General features: G+C 39.8%; 2 protein-coding genes across 6 annotated transcripts in view; one reads left to right on the top strand and one right to left on the bottom strand.

Annotated features, from left to right (window-relative positions):
- The window catches only part of lama2 (laminin, alpha 2), a 210,794-nt gene extending 208,670 nt beyond the window's left edge, over window positions 1-2,124 (bottom strand). For 3 of the 5 annotated variants that reach the window (XM_084377871.1, XM_084377872.1, XM_084377875.1), the window contains exon 1: window positions 1,972-2,124. In XM_084377871.1, coding sequence (XP_084233997.1) covers window positions 1,972-2,038 — 67 coding nt within the window. In that variant the 5' untranslated portion in view covers window positions 2,039-2,124. The other 2 variants (XM_084377873.1, XM_084377874.1) reach the window with 1 other exon arrangement.
- A 3,791-nt stretch (window positions 2,125-5,915) lies between these two features.
- LOC311271909 (vesicular inhibitory amino acid transporter) lies at window positions 5,916-19,911 on the top strand. The gene is made up of 7 exons (XM_084377884.1): window positions 5,916-6,296; window positions 13,200-13,336; window positions 14,028-14,154; window positions 14,875-15,077; window positions 16,903-17,140; window positions 17,415-17,577; window positions 19,305-19,911. The coding sequence occupies exons 1-7, from the start codon at window positions 5,991-5,993 to the stop codon at window positions 19,616-19,618; spliced, it is 1,488 nt and encodes a 495-aa protein (XP_084234010.1). The 5' UTR covers window positions 5,916-5,990; the 3' UTR covers window positions 19,619-19,911.
- Window positions 19,912-26,910: the final 6,999 nt, after the last annotated feature.

Raw genomic sequence — 26,910 nt, 5'->3', positions numbered from 1 at the left:
TATGTCACAGCCCTAACACACAAAAGCACATGATTGATCTTTAAAATGGCTGCTTCACCGTAATGATAAAAAAAGAATATTATTTTTACTGAATGCAGATTGATGTGGTTCTTTCTGTCTGGGTTTGGAGAGATTCATCTGTGATTTCTGCCTGCACAGCGATGCAGTGGATATGAATGTCATTTTGTTTGTGGTGCTCAAAGCTTTGAAAACAGTACGTTTAAAGAATTCATCCCATCAATGTGTTTGATGTAGAATTTGTTTTTAAATGTCATTTTCAATATTTATCCTTTCAACCATATCACGACACAGAAGAAGGCATGCATCTACTCGTGGATGTGAGGCGCTGAATGTGAACATTAATGGTGTCCTCCTCAGATGTTAGCTAGCTCATTTAGCTTAGTTTTCTATCCTCTTGTCCATGAGAAGGTGCACGCTTCCTTCTGCACCATGATACAATGAGCAGGTGTTGTTTGGTAGAAAGTAAATAGTTCCCGCATTAAAGCACCACAAGCCGAGTGCTATCAAGTTCCATTACATTCAAGATGACCACGGCTCTGATGCAGCATCCTCTCACACAATGTGCCACCCACAATAATATCTGATTGGTAACACATCACAATTAATAGCCTACAAACACTGAATAATCTGAATCTGTAAAGTAATATATAAATATAATATGTGAATAAATGTAGTGGAGAGAAAGGATAAAGCAGCCCCTACTTTACAGCTAATAACTCCGAAACTAGGCCACTCGTACCAAAACAATCTAGATGGATAAATGGGACTACAGGTAAGAAAAAATATGGATCTTTGATTGCGGGGTGAACTGTCTCTTTAAATTTACCTACATTTTATGAAGGTAGCAGCCGACAAAATCTCAGAGAAAAGTCATTTTGATGAACATAACCTATAAACCATGTTGTGACGGAGTTTTTTAGAGGAATACAATGAGGCTGGCCTGTTGGCGGGTTAACTAAAGCCAACTAACTGTGGGGTTGTAAAGGCCGGTACATTTACTGTATACTTTACATACTTCACTGACTACTGAATAAACAAGTCAATCACAATTAGAACTTATGAAGTGAAACCTCGTCAAACTGCACAGAATCTAAAACCGTCAAAGGTTAGTAGAGACAGTTAGTATCACGGGTACACTATCATAAACCTCACTGTGTGCAGTCTACATTATGAGTGTTCAATGCTCTTGAACTATGTGAACAGTAAAAAGCAGGACTCCCTGGGGGGTGCTCATAGTTTGTGAGAATAAATGACCTACTGTGCAAGGTGGATAATTATTTACTCTGTCAGCTAAGCAGTAACTGTGAGGGGGCCATCCGCATGACATTTATTTGTGTTGTTTTAGTACATGGCTACACTTCAGCTATGTCAGGGTCAATCATGTTGAAGTTCAACCGCTTAACTTGATTTATGGGGCTAAAAATAACAACAAACCCAAAAAAGGCCTGTCTTTCTCTGACCTCTGATGATTCATCATGTCTCTCAACGTTTCCTAATTACAATTTTAAAAAAACTCACAAGCATGTTTCTTTTCGTGCGTGCTCTCCCGTCACCACAGCTGCTTTTTGCTCATTCACATGTGCTTTTTGTATTAATTTAAGGGTTTTTTTAACATAAATTTCCCTCTGTCTGTTCACAGTGTAACACACAACAGTAAAGAGGAGCCCCTCAGCAAAGTGGAGAGTTTTCAACAAGTGTGAGTGATAGAGAAAAAAAGTGACATTAGTGAGGAAAATATCTTGCTTACCAATTAAGCTAGCTCAGAAGTGTAGCTAGCTAGCCGTTGACTGATTAGCTTAATAAGAAATTAGCAGCAGCAGCCCTGAGTGACTGACACCGGGCTCATGTGAGTGTTGTCCTGCGGTAAATGACCCACACTGTGCCGTGTATTTGGTGTATCGATCCGCGGTCTGATCAGTCTGATCGGTCGGTCTCTGTGTCAGGACTCACCTCTCTGCTGGGCATGGCAGCATTGCCATAGCAACGCGGTGAGAAGCACGAGCCGCAGTCTCTTCATGTCGTCCTCTCGCGCGGCTCCGCGTGCAGCCGAATGTCGGAGAGAAGTTTGGCAGAAGTTCACCCAAACTCTCGACAACTCTCTCTCTCTCTACTCCTCCTCTTCCTCTCCTCTCTCCTCCTTCTCCCCAGGTCGAAACGTGGGGGCAGAGCAGAGGGAGGGAGACACAGATGGAAAACATATGGATCATTAGGGGCAAAAATGTAGGCTAAGTACTGTAACATGGTGGGGTATTCCACAGAAATGCATTGTGATAGATAGATAGATAGATAGATAGATAGATAGATAGATAGATAGTGGATTGATTGATTGATTGATTGATTGATTGATTGATTGATCGATCTCTTTCTTCCAGTCCACAAGACTTTTCAGCAGTGTTTTGAAAAAGTACCTAAAAGTTATACATGAGTAAAAGTAGGCAAAAGATATCGTGTTTAAAGGTGCAATATGTAAAAAATTGCCAACCTGACAAATTCATACTCCAGACAAATAGGCGGCAGCACGTCAGCAAGGTAGCCGCTAACCACTGCTAACTGTAGCTGCCGTTAGCTTAAGCTCAATTAACCGTGAAGCTAGCGGTTGGAGAAGTCGGAAAGGCACTCATGCTCATATATTTACATCGAGATCCATCTATTATTCCCTGAGAAATTAGTGAAAATGTCGATAAACGCCCTATCTCGCAATGTTAAAGAAAGTGAGATTCGGGATCTGTCCCTTTATCCAGTTCCGCACCCATAGTATACAGTATATACATGTAAATAAATGTAGGCCTTTAATTTACCTTTATGATTATGAGCACCTGATGTATTAAATTATAATAGAGTATTATATAAAGTCAAATATGTCTGTCAAATACACTTAAAAGGGGGTTAAATGTACAAAATTTGTACAAAATGTAATGGCATTGAAGTAAAAAGGATAAAAACAAAAACTCAAGTAAAGTAGGCCTACCTGAAATATTGTACATTAGGTGAGTTCATACATTTCCCACCGCTACAGCTGATTAAATCATGCCAAATGTTTTGCTTCTTACTTACATCCTGGGGCTTTTGGGAGCATACGGCATTCCTGAATTAGACCAGTCTGATTACTTTTTGTCATAGTCCATTGAGCTTGTAAGCAGTATTGTAAGTAAACTTTCCACAGCTGGTATAAAAAGAGTATGATCCCTTGAAGCTGGCTGTGTTTGATGCTCAAAAGGTGCTAAAAACAGTGAAACCATTAGGGTTTTAAAGCATACTTCAGTGTGCTGTAGAACTACAGCAGTTTTGGAAACGCAAACTTCAGATGCTACAAAGCAACTGAAGTGTTACATCAGCACAGCTTTGGTTACCAAGAACATTGAAAAAAGGAGAAGAGTTGAAAAGAACTAAAAGGCGCACAGTTCAGAAGTGAAGCACAGCAGAGTTGGACAGAAGTTTTGGTCCAGCTGTGTCTACAAAGTTACACAACTGTTCTAGGGCTCCTCCTGCTGCCCTGCGCAACTCACCACACTCTGGGGCAAAACTGAAGCAGCCGGCTATAAACATTCATACAGCTCAGGCACATATGCATTCATCCATGTGTGTAGATGAGGCTTGTTACTGAACTCAGACTGTTGTTTGAAGTTTAAAAAAAAGTTTCTTAAGTGAAACTTGTTGAAGTTGACTTTTGCTGGAGTAATCAATAATGATGCAAATGCTGCTGAATATGGACACAGAGTTAGTAAAAACCACCACCAGCAGCTTAGTCTGTTGGTGAAACCTTTCAGCAGAGCATTGTGATTAGTAAATGTGAGGGGGTGTTTCGTCATTTTTGTTAATTTCTCAGAGAATAATGCATGGATCTTGATGAAAACAATCAGGTGTGTTTAGGTTGTTAGTATCTACAACTGAGTGCAACTTGATCCAAATCCTAGATCTGGTGAGCTTAAGTTATGCAGTCATGGGTGGTTTAAAATTGAGAGTGATACAGGGCTCTCAGTTTAATATTGCATCAGGCTTGATTGAATAAAGGGGGACTGCTGGGTCTTGGCGGAGGTATGCACTCTACTAAGTGCCATACTAGTTATTATTCTAATCTGCACAAATTATAAAAGTGTGTTAAACTAAGTTTTGCCCTCCACTATATCCCTGAGTGTACTTATCTACTGTGCAGGCCATCACAGCTGTTTACCACTTCACTGTTGAAAACACTGGTATATTATAATGTTACAGCTCACCAACTTGTCAATCACTTCATACACCTGTGCGTTTGTGCTATTGTGTGTGTGCCTGGTTCTGGTTTTTGAGTGTGTGTTGGTGAGAATTTTTTGTATGAGTATGTTTATGTGTCCAGTGTCAGTCAAGCTCTCCCCCAGACCTGCACACCACCAGAGGCAGGGAAGCTGACTCTGTAGACAGTGAAGCTGAAGATGGGCTCTCATCACTGGGCTCGGATCTCTGGGCAGCCCTTGAGTACCGCTGGGTCTCTGTGGGGCTGGATGGTGTCGCGGCTACACTTGGACTGGGCAACAAGGTGAGTCACATCATGGGATATATTCATTTATTCATTATATTTTTTCAAAGCTGATTTCTGCTACTTAATATATTGAAGGCCATGTAAAGTATCTGCCAGGTTTATTGACAGATATGCTTGGGATGTTAATGATTAATCAATAATGGATTAATGACTGTTAAGCTCTTAAATGATTAAAATAAAAGAAATGATTGACAATACATCTGAAATGGGCACAAATACATCAAAAAGTATCTTGTTACAAATAACAAATACTTGCTTATCAAATGTATCTAAACTAAAATACAAAATATGGTATGAGAAGAAGAAGAAGAAGAAGAAGTAATTTGTTTATTAAAAAAATGCAAAAAGGCATTCAGTAGCCTCTATATTGTTTGGGTTTTGTTGGACCAGTTGTTGAATATTGACAGACAGGAGCTCCGAAATTAAAATCTTTTGCATTGAACAAAGATCATGTGGTAACAAAAAAAAGTCCATATTTCATGAATTATTAATGATGAACTGATAATTGACTGTTAAAGCAGCTGCTTTAAATTTGCATATATGCATATAGTAAGACCCTTGCATCGTGCATTATAATAATTAAGTAAAAACTACAGTATTATTTCATTATAAATGTCTACATGCGCTAATACTATGTGACAATTATGCATTCAAATACACATAATTAGAAGAGAAATACATTTATTAACAGAATCACAAAGTGATTTAAAAGACAATGAAAACCCTATTTGTTGTTCTTTTTATCAGTGTTGTGAAAAGTATCCAAAAGTAAAACTTGAGTAAAAGTAAAGGTATCATGTAAAAACATTACATTGGTAAAAGTGAAAGTCACCCATATGAATATTACTTAAAAGTCTTAAAGTATCTCTTATTTAATGTACTTGAAGTTCCGGCAGTAAACTTAAGTACTTCACAGTTTGTTTGTTTTTTAATCTCACTGCCAATAAAATTATTATTATTATTATTATTAACAAAAGTTATCATATAAATTGAACTTGGTCCTCCTGTGGGAGTAAAACAATGCTGTTATAGTAAATAAGGTGAAGGTACAGAAACTATTAACTATAATAAAGTGGTTTTGATCAGTAGGTTCTCTCAGGAGGATGAAGAGATGCTGATTCTGACCCACAGTGATGAGTTGAACAGAACCTATGGTGAGGAGAACCAATTGCCTTATGACACCATCACAAACATAAATAATCCCAGCTGTGATGAGACCAGGAGAAACAGATCATCTAAGACTGATTATCACAGTATGAGGGAGAGTCCAGCTCCAAATCTAATAGGACCCACCAGCAGCTCGTGGCAGGAGAGTCCAGCTTTTAAAGAAACCAGAGCTACTGTTATCTCCTCTGGACCCAGTACCATCACCATAACTTCAGCAGTTTCCACTGCAGGCCCACTTTGGTTCAAAAACACCAGAAGTTATGGCAAAGGGAGAGGATCTTCTGAGATGCATGCTGACAAGACGGGAAGCAACATCGAGGAAAGTTTCAATCAGAGTGACGAGGGAGGATCCTGCCGGTTGGCTGGGCTGCTGAGAGGGAATATGCAAAAACAGAGACTTTTGGAAGATGGAGAGGAGAAAAAGGAAGGAGAGGAAACTGTGGAGGGGACTTCTCAGTTCTGTTCCAGCCTTGAAGAAGAGAGAGCAAGGATGAGCCCAGAACTGGCAGCCAGTACTGGCACCACAGATCTGAATGCTTCTGCCACCATCACCGCCTGGGAGGCTGGCTGGAACGTCACAAATGCTATACAGGTCAGAGATCTTTCCCATACTTCCATAGTTCCTTTCATGTTTAAATTTAAAGGACAGTTACAAAGGTTTTTCAGAATTGAAGTTTAAAGCATTCAAAAGATGAACTAACATTATCAATGTTGTGTGAAGGAACTACAAAGACGTCCATGAACTGTGCCGCAGAGATTTATAATGTACTTAGCATGCTATCCAGCTAGCCGCGGCCCCTATTGTCTCATATTACCACTTTGTACTGGCAAGAGGAGATAGTCTGATTGCCACCGTAGTTTCAGCTGGGAGATATATGCCAGCTCTTAGTGAAATACACTCACAAAATAACTCACAAAATAAACTCACAAAATGTCAAGAAATTGAATACTTATACTACTATTTTCCTTATTCAACAAAAAATAATACAAACGTAAACCTTCTGAACTAAAGTGTCTTTCGTTTTACCGAACAAAGATAAGCATAACTGTCTCGTTTACTCATCGTAAAACATGCTCCTGCAAACTGCCTGTAAACGCAATGAAACTTTTCAACACAGTCTTGGTTTGTCTTTCCACAATCACCTCAAAATAAATCCTCAATTCACAGCGTAAGATGTGAGAGTTTTCCGGCTCTACGCGCTGTTTTCACCCGCTGCTGATGCCCGACTCTCTCTTTTACCTCTGCTGCTTCATTCTCGTGTCCTCGCCTGCCGTGTCTTCTTTTACCCGAGTCATAGTCAAGGTCAGAGCTGCTGTAAATCACCTCTGTATTGTAAAGAAATGCATTTCCTTGCGTTAAGCAATATGTACTGTGGATAATTTACGTAAATACGGACACAAAATAAAATTCTGAAAACGGTGCAGTATCCCTCTTGATCCTTTTTCCAGATTTCTTGGTTTTCTTTCACGTAACTCCACATTGCCCCCAATAAGTATATGTGGGGGAAACACTGAATATAAGTGATTGCCTAATGAATGTACTGACATGACATGTCATGAAACCTTTTTAAGCATAGTTTCGTTAAAGTTATTCAATCCAGCTGTGAAGCACAAAGATTCCCTTTTTTATTTTGAAATAGCTGCTGAACAGCAATCATTTGTTAACAAAGCTCATGTTTAATGCAGCAGCAAGCTTGGAATTAATTGTTTTGTTCAGTTTCAGCACTTTATACCACTCTTCTCCTTGAAAGTCTCTCTTTTTAACACTCGTCAGAGACAAATGCAAAATGTAAAAGCCAAGTGTTTATGCACCAATCTGCACACTGCATTTAAAAAGCATTAAACCTGCAGACTATTCAGTCAGCTCCCATTGTATTTCAATATTACCAAACAATGTTTTGTGGTCCTGCCAGCTCTCCAGTCTTCATAATCAAATAAAGCGTGAATGAAATGGTTTTAAAAAAAGAAAAGCTCTCAGTCACAGCGTGTCCCCGCTGCGCTAACGCTAATAGCTTATTATGCTGTAAACACTGGGCCGTATTCAACTACTGTACTCATGTAAATGTGTTCCTTCCTGAATAACTGCAGTGTAATTGAACGGCATCACTGGGTCTGTAAAGAACATTATGACATTAGGGCATCAATACAGTGTACGCATGCATACACACAGTCACACACACACACACTTACACGTGCTGACAAATGAAGGCAAACATGTAAACATATTCCTGCAGGAGTTGAGGTGAATTTACATTAAGATTGCTGTAAACACAGGTTTTTAATCATCATTAGCGTTAGTGCTTGTACACAAATACATATACCATACAACACATGATATCTACTAGATAAACAAGTACTTTACAGTATGTGCTTGGTTTATTAACCCTAGCTATTTAACTGAGTGGCAGTTTCTGTGAGACAGAAAGTCTGTATATAATGAATCATGTTACCGATTATGGTTTCTTACTTTTTTATATATCACTATATTTGAAAACTAGTGTAGTACACATTCAAAACATGCTGTTGGGCATAGATTATATGGTAATGTGTGGGGTTTACAGATCCAGTCCTCAGCCTCCTGAACTGCTCATAGACTCTTCGGCGCTGCTCCGATAATATCAAACATGTTTGATAATAATATCAAACATGTTTGATATTTGCGACTTGAATCATGCTCTATTGAAATCTATGGCTGCCAAGCAATGGTAAACCTCCTAGCCCTCGAGGCTAACGTTCGCTAGCATACTACTGTTGATAAAAACTTAAAATCTCACCTCCAGCTGAGCTGAAGAAAAGAAAACATTTCTGCTCTGTACAGTATTCAGCCAGAGTGCTGAATACTGTACAGAGTACTGTACTGTGCAGTGTTCGCTATTTATTACAAACATATTAACATTGAACGTGTCACTTATCCCGATTGCGCTGAAATTGGTCCTCATCAACAAACCTGCCAAGTGTGAAGTAGATCGGATGAGCGATTCTCGAGATATCCAAATAACATCCAGACAGAGAGAGATTCCTTAACAATATTTCAATAATTAATATGCAGCATTTTTTTAAACTCTGCTAAAACAGTATCAGCTTCTTCTCTATCTGTTGGGTTGGTTTATGTTTTATAGCTTATCTATTACCTGCAGCGCACATTAATCAGGAACCTTAACCAAAGGGATTGCTCAGTAATCCCTTTGGTTGAGGTTACAGACAGGTTAAGGTAAGGTCACTATTGGTTCACTGATGTAGCTAATTATTATTATTATTAATTATATGCTTTTGTTTATGTTTATGCGTATTTGTTTCATATAAATACAAGGCACATGGTAATATAAAAATATAAAAAGTAAGTGTAAGGGTGTGGTAGAAATCTGTAATGGCTTATTTAAAAACCACAACCAACAGACATACAAATAGTGAAATATGACATCCAAGATCATAAACACAATTTAAATACTAGTATTAAAAGATGTAAAGTTAGAATTTAAATACAGAGTAATAATCATATTAACATTATGAGTATCAGTTCCTAAGAGTGATCATTATTATTCCAAATCAAATGAGAGCATTTCGAAGTCTGTTTCTGTAAAAGACGATGACACAGAGGAGCTGCTTCAGTGATGGATCACCACACAGCAAAGATAAAAGATGCAGATGATAATCTGAGGTATGAACACCTATCATTGCAGTAATGGCAGATGCATTTGTAAATGGGCGAACAGATGTCTTAATAATAGACAAAAAGAACAGCAGTTTTATCTCCTATCAAGGCTAAAAAGAAAATATGTATTTTCCGGTGGTGCTTTATTGATGCCAATATAACTGACTGTCTGCCAGCTTAATAAAGTTTTTATTAGAGAGCAAATTTGCTGCCAGAAATGCAAAAGCCAGCTCCAGCTCTCAAGGCCCGCGACTTGGGAATATTATGAAACTCAGATTTAATTCCAACCTGACTGCTAATGAGGGAGCTCCATTTGCGTGTCTTCATTGCAGATTAGAGACGCGGACCTTTTGTTTCCGACACTGAGAAAAGCTGGTGTCAATTTAACCGCCTATGATTATCTGTTTTTAAGTGTCATTTCATCCTAAACTGGGTTGAAAATTCAACATCCAAGTTTTAAATGGGTTTTGCAAATCCAAACACAAGCCGCAGGGAAACGCAGAATGTCCCCATTTTGTTTTGGAACGATTGCTGTCAAAAGTTATTTGGTTCATCGTGATGCCAAATACATCCCAAGACCCTGCAAGATGAGTGAGGCTGAATACATGCTGCAGGTTAGTGCACTGAAAGGGACATTTTTGCAGTTTTAGTGTCGGCTTTGACACATTAGTTAGTAGATCCCTCCTTTTTATTATCATTATTACCAACTCTATTATCTGGAACAAGGAATCATTATCATTTCTTATTAGTTAATCTACTGATTGTTGTCTCAATTAACCGACTAACCAATTGGTAAATAAATTATTAGACACATGCCATAACAGTAACAATCTTCAAATTGTTGTTTTGATGACAAGTAGCTTACCATGTTTCTCTTGAAAAAGAATATAGAACGCAGAAATCAATTAATCATTTGCTTGTTTTGCATTTTTTGCACGAGGTTCAGGTAACTCATAATAAGAAGCGCTACTAGCCTGTGAAAACACTTGTATTATTCAACTAGTCCTTGTACTTTACTGTACCTTATACCAAAACTATGTACGTGAACGTTCACGAGACGTCACGAAAACTGACACCTGACTGCTGGAGAGTCGGGAAATGAAGCTGATATTCGTCATCACGTAGTTAAAGCTGCTGTAATGGTTATCATTTTTGTTAGCGGTTAACGGTCCCCTCCCTCCTCTCTTTGTCACCACATGAACGCAGAGCGGTAATCGCCAGACATGGCGGCAAATAGGAGGATCCTGCTCTGTGCACGTTCACAAGCAGACAGGACCGCCTCTTTCTGGAGTTCTGATTGGATAAAGTGGGCAGGGACACTCTATAACACCGATAAGTATTGAAATATAGAGCCATGTAACACTTATTTTAATCACTTTACACCTTTAAACTGTGAAAGGTTTCGGACACATTCTTTTCAGATTAGTTTTTATATTTGAACAAATAAAACAAAAAAATTTTTCTTAAAAAAAAATGTTTTGCTTCCATTTTTTTAAATGTCAAACCTGTCTTTTCTTGGTCCCATCTGCTCTACTTTATCCCCTCATGGTGGGAAATGACATTTCTCCATCACTTTGTCTGCATGGGGCATGTGATTGCATTAAATATTGTGCATAACCTGAAGGGCAGCAGTTGAAGTGTTGCACCTGGGAGGTCCAGACGGGAGCAGCGAGTGTGTAATCTTTATTTTCTCAGCATAGGTCGCGCTGCTGCCTGGTGTCCAATATTGAGTGAGTGTAAGGTAAGAAAAAGAGCGTATGTTGCTCTCTCAACATTCCTTGAATAAACACATATTAAAGGTCTCGTGGGTGTCAGATGCGAGCTGAAAAGAACAATGCTCTTCGGGGAGTTTTTTTTTCCTCCTCTTATTGTACCCGTTTTTGATTGGGAGCTTCTTCAGGTTGCGCTCAGAGCTACCAATGAGGAATTAGCTGGCAGAAACACAGAGAGAACGAGCAGCGTAGGGAGAGAGAGGGGAGATGAAATCAGATACTTGAGCGTCAGATTTCTCTCAGACTGCTTTCATCCCCAGCAGCTCCATTTGAACATCAAAGCTCCATCAGCATATGCCTAACAGACTCCAGTTACAAAATAGTAACTTGAAAGAGAGAGACTGCGCGCTTGTCTGTTTATGCGTCCACAATGTGTGTTTCTGCTTGTCTGCCGCGCTGATGATGTGCTATGATGTGTTTCCATAACTCTCTCACTGAGTCTCCATGTTCCAACATTCAAAACGCAGCAGCACCATCAAAGTAGCTCCTTGTCTCCTCTGATCTCCCCTCGTCCTCCCTCCTCTTCCTCCTGCAAACCTCCTGCTCTCCAGCCGTGAGGTCGCGCCTCCCCGGCCCCTTCTCCTCCCTTTCTCGCCCCGTCTTCTTCTTTCTTCTTATCTTCCTCATCCACCTCCAGTCCCGCTCCTCCTTTCTCCTTTCTCTGGCCGACGTTTTCCCCTTGGTGACGGGCCAAAGCTCGACACTCCTCCTCCTTCTGCTCCTGCTGGTCTCCTGCATCCTCGAACTCTCCAGGCGTCAGGCCAAAACTCTCCTCTCGCCTCCTCGTCTTCCAACCATGAGCAGTCCTCGTTTCTCCTTTCTCTCAGTTTCCTCTTCAGTGATCTTTTTACTCTTTTCTTGCAGCAAGATTGTAGAATATTCACATTGTGATGATTTTCAGCAATTATTTCTGATGGGAATTTCAAATGTGTAAAATGAGCATCCTGCACTATGTAAAGATGATTTAAGTTAGATTTCTAATTTGTATTATTTTGTGTGTTTACAGCAACTAACATGCGTCACTGTACCTTACGTTTCTCAAAATGTTCACCCCATCCCATGATTTTGTTATGTCTATTGTATAGTTTGCCTTTCAACTGTGACAAATGCAGATTTCCCCTTAAGATCCATTGAGGGACATTGTTTTGCAGCAGTTTGCCGTAAGATTCTTTGCCAGAACAGAACCATGCTCTTGTAGTCTGTGTCTTAAAGTAGCAACTTGTAAGACATGGCCAGAAATTTGGTTAAAACATTCAAAAAATTAACTATCATTGACCTTGTGTAAAGGACATCTATGACCGTGCTGCAAAGATGTCTACCGGAGTTAGCATGCTAACCAGCTAGCCCCGGCCTGACCTGCCTCGTAATACCACTTTGTTTCACAGTATATGCCAGTCGTTATGTTTCACAAGCTCTCTTAGTGTTTCGTGTATTAAATGAGCGAACTAAACTCGCAAAAAGACAAGAAAGGAAATTCTCTTGCATCTGTTTTCCTTACTTAACAGAAACAAATGACTGTACACCGTCTGAATTGTAGTTTTTGTCTTTAATCGAACTAAGACAAGCTTAACTGCCTTTGTTAACTCATCGTGAAACACACTTCATGAAACTCAACATAAACTAGGTAAAACTCAACCACACGGTCTTGGTTTTTCTTTCCACGATCTAATTTAGTAAAAATAGATCCTTAGTTCACAGAGTAAGATTAAGGTAAGGTATTGTGGATCTACACGCTGTTTTCATGCCCAACTCTGCTTTTTGATGCCCAACTCTCAATCTGTCCCTGTCTATATCTTCTTGTCCCACCAGTCATAGTCCGGATCAGACTCTGTTTTCAAATTGACCTCTGTCAGGCTCTGATCAGCCACAGTACAGTGTGCAGAGGTGTTCACTCTCACACTGCTAAACCAGGTTGAGCTGTGCAGCATTTCCTGTGCTACAGCCAAGCATAGCTAGCAAACAGCAGCAGTTGTCGATTACCACTCGATTAACTGGACACATCACAAGAGAGTTTTTGAGTTTGTTCCTCCCCATCAGTGTTCTATCTTCCCGCCTCTCTGTTCTCCCTCAGGGTATCTTCGTGTTGGGTTTACCCTTCGCTCTGGTCAGGTCAGGTTATGTGGGTCTTGTTCTGCTGGTTCTGTCAGCCTGGGTCTGCAACCACACAGGCAGGATCCTGGTGGCCTGTCTGTATGAAGAAGAACAAAGGTGAGGTTTCAATTAGCCAACTGCCATGTCACTTTATAATCAGGTTACATCGCTTTTATTATGTAAAAGCACTTTTTGACTACAGTTACTGATTCACTGAGCAACTTATTTAACTTTGTGTGTCTGGTATGTTTTTTTCTGGAAGTTGTTGGTGCCTAAGTTTGAATATCAGCAGATGGTGGTCCCCTCTCTGTATTTTCACCGATGGTGACTATCATTACTGACAGCAGAGTTCTCATATATACATAAAAATAGAAATATTCCCTCTGATCTATTCAGACTCCTCTGGGGAATCCAATCCAAACAAAGAGTAGAGTGATTGCGCATGATTCTGTTCATTGAGCAGTGGTGCGCCTCAGAGTTATACCTCCGCCACAGCCAAAGGGAACGTGAATGTGATGTGTTTGTAAAACTGTGGTGTTTGTGTTTACTTTTGCCTCGTGGTTTTGTGGCTCTCAGACAAATTAAGTTCTAAATCAGATAAGTTTAATTGAGCTGCGTTTGATTTTGACCTAAAAAACAACAACAAGAGATCTCTTTTTGCTCACTTAAAACATTTCTTGAGGCGAAACTGTGCTTTCTGAAAAACACTTTCAGCTCAAAGACAACATGCCGTAGCCTTGGAAACAGTGATGACGGCCAAAAATGTGAATTTGTGTCATCACATTAAGAAGGTGTCTGTATCTTTCAGTGGAGGGTCTGGCTCGGTGTCAAGAGTCCGAGTGCGACACAGCTACCAGGACATAGTGGAGGCCTGCTGCAAAGGACTGTGGCCAAACTGGCCTGGACTGGGCGGCTGGATGGTCAATGTAGCTCAGGTAACACACACACATACGTACAGTATTAACCAACACACACATTCAAGTGGCAGTAACATAAAGATCCCCTCCACACATGTATCAAAGCATTCATAAGAAATCTATAGTAATTATACAATAATTACCACATTAAAATCCTTAAAAATGGCACCCTTTCCTTCTCCGTCATTGAAAATTCCAGAATATATTAGTATGCAAACATTTTTCATATCACAAGTTTAAGTGGCGGACACAAGATGTCTCTGACTTAAGTCCATTCTCAGTGGTAGCTGAATATTGGACCATGATTTGTGATGTCAAGAAGCATAAATTACACTGCTTCCATAGTCGACCTTTGTGGTTGTTTTTCTGATGAGGAGGAGCTGCGAGGGAGATTCACACTTTGAGGAATAAATGTGAAAACAGTTTGAAGCTCAAACGTTCAACTGTAGGAAGAAGAAGAAGAAGAAAAACACATTTCTGGCTGGAGAGCAACTTTAAAATATTGTGGATCATTATCTGCTGGATTCAGAGAGAATATTGAATCAAACTGAATTGCATTAGAAACCAGTGAAATTACGTAATTCTTTTGGATTTTAAAAAAGAAAATGAGTTTTGAGACTTCATACTGGATTACTTTACTTCTCTGGATTATTTTAGCATTATTCAAAATAACCTCTATTTCTCATGATATAAAGAAAATGCGTGAAATAAACGTGTCCTCGTGTATCTTTTCTCCAGGTGATTGAGCTGTTGATGACTTGCACCCTGTATCTAGTCTTCTCCACCAGTCTGTTATCTGACAGTCTGACAGGGATGACTGTCCCCAGATCAGTATGTTCTCTGGTGTCTCTGATGTTCCTGCTGCCCTGTCTGCTGCTGACTGATCTCAGACCAGTCTCCACGCTCAGCCTGCTGTGCTCCCTGGCTCACATACTAATCAGGTGATTCAACAGAAGCAGCATCACAATTGTTCTGACAGAGCAACGCTGTCAGCTGATTGCTACCAGCTGACAAAACTCACCAATCGTATTAAATCAAGACAGCAGGGCGGTCTTTATAATCTGCTCTCATTCTCAGTCTTGTGATCATTTAGCAGCTGCTGCTGATTCTGCTGTCTGCTGCCACCTGCTACACACCGGCACCGCTGTTACTGGTTGTTTGATTTATCTGTCATGCCAGGTGTCTTGTATGAGACAAGGGGAAAGGAGCTTTTCTTTGGTTATTAAGTCATGTTTAAATACACATTCCTCAGTTTATTACCTGATGAGTCAAGATTTAAAGGAGCACTATGTAGTTTTGGGGAAGAAATTTCAATGAAGAAGGGAAAGATCTTCATCAACTGATTTTTTTATGCCGAAACAAACTAAATAAACAAACTCTCTTTGTTTTCATGACTGAATAAACTGAATAAACAAACTGACCTTAAAGGACAACACAATTTCATACTGTTTTACTTTGTTTATATGTGGCAGACCCTGCCATCTTTCAGCTTCACAGTTTTCTGTTCCTAAAACTACATAGTGCCCCTTTAAGCATAGAGAAAAATATTTTATCTGGACCTTTCTCTATTTTGCCTGAATCTCTTGCTGTTGGTGGGATTAATTTGGGATCACCCTCAGGAACAGTAGTTAAATCACCAAACAGGAGCAACCTTGTCTTGCAAACACATAATATACAATATTTAACTGTTTCTGTGACTTTGAGTATTTATACTACATGTGAATTTTCCTTTAATTCTATTAGAAAAGTTCATTGTAAAGGGTCACATTTAATGCAAAGTTTTGTCTATTGTGTCGAGTCAGAGTGCATAAATTGAACAATGTGTGATTTATAACAGGAGACAGAATGACCAGTTTGAAGTGCATTACCTTTATGTTTAATACTTGGTAGTAAAAAATATGTGAAAAACACATTATATTTATTCGCTTCAACTTTCACTGTTAACTTTATCTGTAATAATTAAACAAACACACCAGGTTTATGTATAACTCTGCATCAGTTGGATTTAATCAGACAAACTTATTTCATTTATTCACATGATAGAAAAACTTGGTATTAAAAGCGACACTTTGAACTTGTGTAATACAATTTAATGGAAGATTTGCACATACATCAGTCATTTGTCTTCTGTTACTTTGAATTGTGCCTCCATTTATGGTTGCGTTGCAGTAATTTGGGTCAGAGTTATTCATTTATTGAAAAAGAATGATAGCTCAACGTACGGTAAATTAAGTCATTCCATTTCTGTAATTGCATATTAGGGTTAGGTTAAGGGTCCTATCTTATATATCTTATCAGAAAAACTAAAGATTGCTGTCTTCTGATCATTGCAACATCAACTTTTGAGCCAAAACATTTTTCAGCTAACTCACTTTGTTTTAAAATGACTTATTGAGCTTAGATAGTTGGAGGATGTTCTCGAACAGGAACAATTAATCCTTCTACTTATCTGATTTTTAAAAACAGACAAACGCATGGATTTCTTTGGACATTGTGTACGTTATCAAGTTAATGTCATTACAAGTCACTGTTCCTTTATTCATTTCTGCTTCTTTTTATTATATTTTGTTGTCTACAATTCATTCATTTCCTTCTTTGTTTTCCTCATCTGTCATTGGACAGGACTTCTGATTTTATCGCCCTGTGTACCTGAGAGTAAACAACTGTTATTGGATCGTCCTGTACAAATAAATGTTGAAAATGACAGGATTATTATTAGATTCACTGTAGATCATTATCTTCTATCATCTTCTCCTCCCCTGTCAGCCTGTTGGTCATGCTGTACTGTCTGAGCCGAGCCAGCAGCTGGTCCTGGTCTTGTCTGTCGCTGTCAGTTGACCCGGAGGACTTCCTCGTCTCTGTGGGCGTCATCATCTTCTCCTACACCTCGCAGATCTTCCTCCCTCCTCTGGAGGGCAGCATGGAGGACAGAGGGCAGTTCAATGCCATGTTGGGGTGGACTCATGGTGCCGCCTGCATCATGAAAACTATGTTTTCCTTACTGGTTAGTGACACAGGAAGTTTCCTCTAAATTCAGTGAGTTGATAGAATCTCTTATCTGAGTTTGTGATGCGGCTGAGAGAAACATAAGAGCCTGTTTTGTGCTGTCACAGTTAAATAGCTATTTTCTCATTTTACAATATCCAAAATAAAATGAGACAGAGATGAAACTGGCTCGACATCTGGCTGACGACAGCAAGTCTAATCAAAGGAGGGGAGTAGGGACGGACAATTGGAGTGATTGATTGACTGACCGCTTTGATTGCTTCCTCCATTAGGCCGTGTTGACCTGGGGGACAGAGACCAGCGAGGTCATCACAGACAACCTGCCCTCTGACCTTCGACCGCTTGTCAACCTGTGTCTGCTGGCTAAAGCCCTGCTGTCCTACCCTCTGCCATTCTACTCCGCTGCTGAAATACTGCAAACATGCCTGCTTGGAGGTGAACACTATTGACAGTATTTTGTATTCAAACCACTGACCTTGCCCAATGTATGAGTTCCTTCAGGACGTCCATTAAAAAATAGTAGTTTGTACCCATCAGTGTTTTGGAATTCACCCAAAAATGAAAATTGAGATGTTATCTACTCAGCCTCATGCTGATGGAAAGTTAGTTGGCTCCATACAGCTTGTCTGGTGTAATCCAAGCTGCCTTGAGATCCTAAGTTGATTTGAAAAGATAATATTTGCACTATCGCTGTGTGGTCGAGCTCATGCACCCCCTTCAGATGGGGTGAGTGCTAATGTTTATAGCCTAGCAGCTACATGGAAGATTTCTGCTTTAAAAGGGTGTAAATAACATGTATTCAAATCAATTTGGGTTCTCGGAGCTTCTGGAGACTTGGATTAAGCCAGACTAGCTGTATGGAGCCATATTATGTTTTTTTTCCCAGTTGTCCCCATCTACTTCAGTTGTTTAGGAGAATGCAGCAACACTAGTTCCCTGTGAAGCTCCAGAAATGTTTTGTGGGCTACGAAACCTCACCTGACTTTACATCTGCAGGGTGGTGAGTAGATAATGACTGAATTTTCACTCATGGTCTTAAGTAGTTGTCGCAGCAGAGGCCTGGAGGAGCAGGCTTGTGGAGGTTTGTCCGTTGAAATCCCTTGATGGTCAAGAAAGAAAGTGAATCATTGGCATCTTTACTCTTTCATACTGCCACAGTTTCCCTTGAGCATGATCAGTAATTATTCCATGGAGTCATCAGTAGTAAACTGTGGTCGGACTGAGAAGCATCTCAGCTGTTGTTTCATTGCAAATTAAAGTCTTGCTGAAACAGAATATGATCTTCCAGGTACTCTCTATGAAAAGTTTGATTATCCCACAGATCTCTGCCTCTGTTACATTCTCGCATCCACCTTTGACCTCCCTAACTACCATAATTATGGCTCTAATAAACAATAATCATTAAAGGTGACCAGTGAAGCCATCTGACAACTGTTTTGGAAGCAAATGTTTTGACGAACTGAGCATTTTGTTAAGGAAAACATCTGCCCAGATATTTATTACAGGACACTAATTGTGTTTTCACACTGTGAGCAATATAATCACAAATTCTCTTAATTTAAAAATTTTAGTTATTAGATAACTTAAGCTTTATATTACTGTAGTTCAGAGGTAAACTTAGTCACTAAAAACAACATATATATCCACAAATAATCAATTACATGCACCACAAATCAACACAATAGAAAAATGGCATTACATATGACATGAAACCTCAAACATGTCATTTGTTTCTCTTCTCGAGCTGAGTGATCAGGGAAACTGTTGACTGTCAACACATGTGTCACCGTGTCTGAACTTTTCATAATTATTGACTGTCAACAGCCATGAAGTCATCAGTTTACAATACTTGTGTGATGTGATGTCGTATGATGATGAATACTTTCACTGGGCAAACAAACAAAAAGAAAATGACACAGGTCGTTTAAAGGTTCCCCGTCCTGCATGTCCGTCCACACTTAATTCACTGGTGCGTGTAACGCCTCGTTCAAATGACGTCATACTTTAAATAAGGAAATTTGCAGCTGGAGGCTGATGACACCTCCACATAGATGAAACTGGAAAACAATGAGTCAGAACTGAGTAATCTATAAACAAAAATTGCTTGCAGGTCAAAACAAACCATGTATCCTTTCAACCTTTCTGCTTTAATCCTCCTACAGACGCTGTGGTGTCATCCTACTCCAAACACAGAGGTGTTTCCAGTCCGGCCCTGTTGGTCCGCGGCGCCTTGCTGATGACATCGTACCTGCTGGCTCTGCTAGTCCCCAGGTTCTCCCTGTTGATGGGTTTGACAGGCAGTGTGACTGGGGCGGCCATGACACTCATACTGCCGTGCCTGTTTCACCTCAGACTGCAGTGGGGCCGCCTCACTGTGAGGGAGCAGCTGATAGATGTGTGTATACTCAGTCTGGGGGTCGTCTGTAGCGTGTCTGGTGTGATTTGTTCAGTGAAAAGACTTGTGGAAGGACTGTAGGAGGGGAATGATGGATGGATGGACAGGTCATTCAGGTCAGTTTGTAGAAAATGACAGTTGCAAGCCCCCTTTCACCCTTAAAACTTTCCGTAGGGAACTTTCACAAAGTCTGCAATCCTCTCAGCTCTATTGAGCATTTTAAGCACGTTTCAGCTCATTGTTCTGGGTTGTTGTTTTTGTTTGGGTTCACTCTCACTGTTTCATCTGAGTGGCTTTCAGCCGACAGCTGTTTTCATTGAAAAAGCTTCATTAATACACTGTACAGTACTTTCCCAGCACCAAATAGCAGAGAGACAAAGTTAGCCAAGCAAAGTCCATTAGAGCATGGTGTAAAATAGAAAAATAATGCTGCTCCCTCCATGTAGCCAACAATTGTTAATTGCATGTATAAACATACTTGCAGACAAAACTTTTAAAGAAATTCTGGAGAAAGATTGGATGTCAAGTAGAGACACTTTGGTTTGATTTTGGACCGGAGCTACCAACCGAGAGCAGCAGTAGTTAAGGGCGTGGGGGCGAGATTCAAAAGTCTTCTATCTTTCTCCAGAAAGTTACATATTGTTGCCTTAAATAGTGTGGTATTTTTTTCTTTTGTGAAACTTTTAGGTGTAGATATGTAAAAACGTGTAAAGTATTGTTTATTTTCTGCCATAATCTTGATGATACCATTTACTTTTAAAAGAACAAGGCAACCGTTTGAAGCAGCCCATCCTCACCGGAGAAATTACAGTTGTGGTGGTCTTTGGTTGCATTTATTGTTTGGCGGCGGCGGCGGCGGCGGCGGCGCCCTCTAGTGGATGTAGAAATTGACGGAACAGAAAACAGACGACGTAGTCTATAAGCGATCAACTTCCGATCTAAAAAATTCACTTTTTTCAGAAAATTAATAAAAACTTTTTCTTGCAGAATGCTATTTGTTAAGGATACCCAATACATAATACACTGTTTTTGGACTATAGTACTATATTATGTGTTAAAAAATACCGAGCAGCCTTCCTTGTTCTCATCATCCAAAGTGAAATCCACCTATCACAAAATCCTGCAGATAGGAGGTTTTGCACTTTGGCCATCGATATGGAGGAAGCAGATGTTACCCAGACTGTCACCCAAGAGCGTGCTATTCGTCCTTGATGTGAAACCATAACTTAACCAAATAGTTTTGATGCCTCAACCTTACCAATAAGTATGAGCACTTAGATCTAACCGAAAACTGTGACAGTTTCCAAATGTTAACCGTGTTGCGGAGAATGGTTACTTATGTCATTTTTCAAAGTCATTGGTGATCGACTCATTCAGTCGTTCGAGTTTTAGGACATGATGATTAACTGAGTTATGTGACAAACTGTAAGTCTGGTCGGGGGTAAAATGCTCAGGAAAATCCAAAGCTAGACAGTGAATACTTTGATTAAACCTGATTGTATAACATAGTGAGAAAGTGTGATAATCTAGTATTGAGTTAGTCAAAGCACAAAAGATTCACATGTCGGGCTGTGAGGTCAAAAAGTTAATGGCTGAAACGAAATCACAGAGAAATTGCAGATTTCATGTCATACGATTTGAAAGACACAGCTTGTAACAGAGGTCACCCACGTCAATGTAAGATTTAAGTAGACTTTTTATATAAAGGTTCATCGTCATTCATCTATCATTCATCAAATTCTTTTAAATAACATTGTCGACTTCCCTTCATGTAACACACTGAACATCATATGAAAGACAAAGTATGTAAGTAAGGTCAGTTCAATCCTTTAGTCACCATGGTGACATATTCCACACGGTGCCAAGTGAAGTGACTGATGACAGGTAATCAAAATTTTTTTTAAAAACTTGATTTCAGCCACGTGTTTCTTTAAGCTTCTTACGCATATTCACCTGTCAGCACATGGATGATTTGTGGCATCCTATTATAGGAAGCATCAGAACTATCAAATCTCATTTCCCACACTGTCTAGATTGTGAGAAGAAGAAGTAAAACTAAATATAATTCTTGTTTTTAAGGATTGACACGAAGTTGGTAATAAAATGTCCCAGTTTGTTTTGTTACTGTAATTCAAAACTGTACCCTGAAAAGTGCAGATTTTTTCCCCGTCTCCGGTGTCGCTGTAAGAAGACAAGATAATTATGGCCATTAGAGGAACAAGCTGAACTACAACAGTTTATTCTATTTTTGAAGATCTAATGTCTAGATGAACATTTTTGCTGTGCAGCTTAATTGTAAAAAATGTTCGGTGATATAAATGCGTGAACTTTATCTTTGTTGGGAAAAAATGTCTAATTAGCCTTCAGGGGGTAATAAACATTACAAAAACTTTTACTTATCTTCTTCCCCTTTGGGCTGGAGGAGATTGAGCGATGTTGTCTGAATTTGTAATGTTGAAATATGTATGGAAGGAGCGTGTGCGTGAGTGTGTGTGTGTGTGTGTGTGTGTGTGTGTGTGTGTGTGGATGTGTTTGTATTTTGGCAGGTGGGCGTAGTTTTGGCTTTGGTCCTGCTTGTGTTTATGTGCTTCCAACGCACTGTGGAAGTGGGTTTAACCAAAGTGAGAAAGAAAAGAAAAGAAAAGAAAAGTAAAGGCAAGATAAGAAAACTACAGAGGACACGAAAATGGTTTCATTTTTCACATAGTTAAAAATATCTTCTGAAAATGTGAAAAGTGAGAGCAAAGAAAAATGAGCAGGAGAAAGATAAGACTGAGAAAAGGGCCAAAACAAGGGAACTGAATCAAAGTTGAATTAAAGAAGGTCAACAGAAAGAGAAAGTGGGAGAGGAGAAATTAAAGTTTCCATTTTCTCCTGTGTGGGTCTGGTGTAACTAAAGATGATTCAGGCATCTGTGGGAAGTCTGTATTCCTATGAGTTACTAGTGAGGCATTTAAACACGCACGAGCACAGCAGTAACCTCGTAAAGATGCAGTCACACTAAACGGGGAGGATTTTTGCTGAGCAGCAAACTCAGAAAGCAAATTAGATTTGTGTTGATGGTCTCTACCACTCAAGAAGGTTTTATTTGATCAAGTGCACGGGAGAATGAGAGCAGTGGCGCCTCCAAGGTGGTCGAAAGAGCAACCTTTCACCAGATTGCCATACAGTGCAATGTTAGAAATAAAGCACAGTATGTAATTCCTGCCACTGGGGGTCTCACTCTCAAAACAATGAAAACAAAAGACGTAGTTTAATGACTTTGTGACGTAGCGAGGGATCAAGGGAGTTCCTATCTTCATGCTCAAACTACCACCATGTTCACGGACGATGTAATGTTTTAAAGTTTAATTCAAGTTACGTTTAGTCATGTTCATCGCAACCCTTCCTCACCCTGATAAATCATCTGATGTTTCCCTATAAGTTTTAGTCGACAGTTGACCAATTGAAACACAGCGTTACTTTGAATGAAATCACTGATTTGGGATCATTTAAAGTGGCAATGGACAACTTTTCCCCCCTAGCGTTTCCTATTTCCAACTGTTATTATTGTTGTGCCGCTGTTGCAAAGACAACTGGATCGTTTCTATTTTCGTCAGAGTCACAGCAATAATACAGCAATATAACAATACAGGAAAAAATGTGAGATGATTCAATCATTTAGTCTATAATAGAAACGGATTGCAAGTAAAATTTTCCTTTTTCCCGGTGACCTCATGCCTGGTGGCAGACAAACTTGTTATAGTTATAGTGATTGTGAGGTTTGTAGGGAGCCAATGTTAACACATTCATTATTCTATATCTATAACATTGTGCATTACTTCATAATGATACACTGAAGCAGAACACTTGCGTTACATTAAATGTTACATAATAATATGGCTGGGTATCGAGCTTTGATATTTTTGTGACCGCAACCGAATTGTTGCGATACTAAGGAGTTAATCTAATCCGCATCAGTGAGCCAATAAGAATGCTGCATGCTTGTTGTGCCAAGATCTAATAGTGCTGGTGATTGGCTGTCTCAAGTCTTAGATATTATATCTAAAGATTAATAATAATTTCACTTGAAGGTGCTATTTGTTGCATTTTAGCATCAATGCAACCATGAACAGATTTTGAGGTGTACGTGTTGTTATATTATTTTTTGTTTAAAATGACTTCAATATAACCGAAACATGGCTCCGTTTATATCATAAAGAGTGATAAACATGTCTGTTTCTCTTTAATAACGTGTCTGTTTCTCACCATCTTGACATCTTCCATCATTCCTTCCTTTCCTTTCTTCCTTCTCTCCTTCTTAGGGTTTTTTCCACTTTTATCAAACTGTCTGCTGTCTCATGTCACAGCCTCTTTCAACTTGAAGAGACAGACAGACAGACAGACAGGCACACACACACACACACACACACACACACACACACACACACACACACAGCATGACAGGGTGACAAAATCTTTAAGCCAACACACCTGTCACCTCCTTACAGACATCATTATAAGAAGCGCGCGCACGTGTGTGTGAGTGTGTGTGACAGAGAGAGAGATAAACTGAGGTCAGTTTCATATCATGATGTGGCATGTACACAGCATGTCAGTCTGTCAGCTATCCATCTGTCTCTACATATCTCTCTCTCTCTCTCTCTCTCTCACACACACACACACACACACACACACACTCATGCACACACCTTGAAATGGCCTTCAAAACAAGATGACAGATCCAGACATCGGATGCCAGCTCAGGCATCCTTCACACCACAGCAAACATTTCTTGGTGAGTTGAATGTGTAAAGACGTCGAGGTGTCCATTTCAAACCCGGCGTAGACTGGGTTAAAAAAATAGAGTTTTTTTTCAGATGTGCTGTATATAACTACTTTATGTGTAGCCAGGTTACATATGACTCCTACACAGATTAAGATATCACTGGCTGTGCTGCAGTAGGATATAAATCAAGGGGGCATGTATCACATTACGTATCAGAAGAAATGCTGTCATCTTCAAGACTTAATCAGTATTTTTGACCAATTTTTAAATGGTACAGACTGGTAAGATTTTCATAAAGTATGTGTGTAATAAGTGATGTGATCCCATTATTCACTGAGGATTCAGCGTAGTGTTGAAGTGTTTACCTTGGCCGGATTTACTCAAACACGAGAAGCCTCAATGTAAAGTAACCTCCTCACACTGCCAGGGCCGATCCACTCAGATGAGATCATTCAGAGTCTAGAGTCTAAACGACACTTGTCAGCGTGAGTCTCTTCAGTGTGAGGCTGTGAAACTACCAGCGACTGTGGCAGTCGTGACCCGGTGGTCAGATCTCACCCAAATCAAATTCTAGCACAGTTTCACAGTTTTAGGGTCAGTCTGGCCTCGAATTGTTGCATGACTGGATTTCTGGAGTGGCACACTGTGCCTCTGCCTGCCTGCTGAGTTCTGACAGTATTTACAGCACATGTACACAAAAAAAGGCAGCAGTGACAGAAAGAAATATGAAACATTTACTACTTTGTAATGATTTTTTTTAGCTTTTAACTTTTATCTTTTCATCCTCTTGGTAATGAAATAAACAGAGATAATTAAAGACATGAGATGGGTAGTAAATGACCTGCGCAGCAAACAAACAACAAAAAAGACGCAGGAAAATAGTGCAGAAAAAGGTTTAATTGAAAAACCAGTGGTGACAGATAAGAGATTTACTTTACTTTAACAACTCTAAAAGCAACTAAAAAACATCAAATTACATGCACTGGGGTCATTTCTTTTGCTTTAATCTTTTAATCATTACTGTACTGAACACACTTTAAACTACAAGCAAACAACACCAGCAATTTTTCTGAGAAGCAAAACAAAAAAAGTGCCAATGTTCCCTCTGTGCTGATAGCGTGGTGACCTCCGGGCCAAATGATTTATCATAAAGCAGACCTAATATCTTGTTATTCGTCATTGCTACAGTTGTCCTCAAAATTGTGTTCAATAAACCTGCAGCTGTACTTTTCAATGATAAATGATACAATTTATATGCTGGGCTTTTGCCATACCTTTTGATTGGGTGAATTACAGCAATAGCGCTTCACAGATGCACCTATTTGGTTGGAGGTCCTCTCTGAAAAATTGACTCTCAGTATCCAGGCCCTTATCCTTTGTCACCTAACCTGTGAAATCACTGATACTCACACAGGTACAGTATTTTAAGACCTTACTGGCACTAATTTAGCCTGAGCGTGGGTTGGGTTGTGCCATGTCATCCGGGGTCAGGCTGGAAGGTCGTCCAATCCCACCGGAGCCAATTATGCACAAGTATCCACTGTGTGACATATGCCAATAACGGTGGCTGTCCTTCAACTGGGTGACCCAGGTCTAAACCCCTGTGAAGGCAAGCATGTACCCTATTTTAAAGGTCCAATTTGTCAGAAGGTTGTTGAACTGAATGCATCGAGTGGCCAACCCAACCTACCAACCCAAAGTTGTGAAAAAATAAAAAAATCAACTCTCTTACAAATTGGACCTTTAAGGCCACACCAACATTAAAAGAGAAACATTCACACAGGATGTCATTTGATTATTGCTGATTATTCATAAGCATTAGAAAAAGGAGGCGCTGCTTTTGGATTAAGAAAACCGGATTGGGACATTTGTGAAATATGCATTTTTGTTTCTTGCTGACAGATGAGAAGATTGATGCCACTCTCATCTGTGTATGGCAAGCTACCGCCAACGGCCGGCTAACTAAGCTTAGCATTCAGACTAGAAACCAGGGGATCAGCTAGCCTGGATCTTTCCCAAGGTAACTAAATCTGCCCTCCAGCACCTCCAAAAGCTCACTAATTAACATATTTATATGTCATTTATTTAATCCGTTCAAAAACCAATTTGCAAAAACGTCAGTTCTCCTGTGGTTGCCCGGCAACTGGTTGTGGACTAAAGTGAATGGTGAATTTAAAAAAGCAAATTTGTCCAATAGCAAGCTGTCCTGACAGTGTTTCTGACCTTGAGATGGAGCATGAATCTACTACTTAGACCTGGATCCAGCAGCGGCGCTCAGCCTTGCTTCCAATTTTTCCCCAGTGGCCACTCGCCAAAAAATTCTGATGTGGCCCAAAAATCGTTTTCCCCACAGGCCACCATTATAAAAGAGACGCCTGTAAAACTGTTGACAGGATTCCGCAAACTGCAAACATGGTTAATTATGACTCTTCGTACAAATTGGCTCCAGCCCAGAAAAGTTATTTTTAAATCTGTGACTCCATCAAAATGTCTATGGGCGGAGCGGGAACTAATGACTTGGGGCATCTTCAGTGGAGGAAATAAACCCGGAAACTAGAAAACTTCTTTGGTGTATGCACCAGGTGAAAAATTCTCATTGGACTGA

This window comes from Pagrus pagrus (assembly GCF_965226575.1).
Source record: "Pagrus pagrus genome assembly, chromosome: 16".
In the NCBI taxonomy this organism is placed as follows: domain Eukaryota; kingdom Metazoa; phylum Chordata; class Actinopteri; order Spariformes; family Sparidae; genus Pagrus; species Pagrus pagrus.
The sequence above is the reverse complement of the archived record's forward strand: the minus strand, read 5'-3'. Positions and strand labels throughout refer to the sequence as shown.

What these genes read in the sequence shown, in the direction of transcription:
- LOC311271909 (XM_084377884.1), top strand. Translation starts at nt 5,991, where the DNA reads ATGCATGCTGACAAGACGGGAAGCAACATCGAGGAAAGTTTCAATCAG. An exon ending in GGATGGTCAATGTAGCTCAG is followed by an intron (nt 14,155 to 14,874) that starts GTAACACACACA and finishes TCTTTTCTCCAG; the next exon opens with GTGATTGAGCTGTTGATGAC. An exon ending in CTGGCTCACATACTAATCAG is followed by an intron (nt 15,078 to 16,902) that starts GTGATTCAACAG and finishes CTCCCCTGTCAG; the next exon opens with CCTGTTGGTCATGCTGTACT.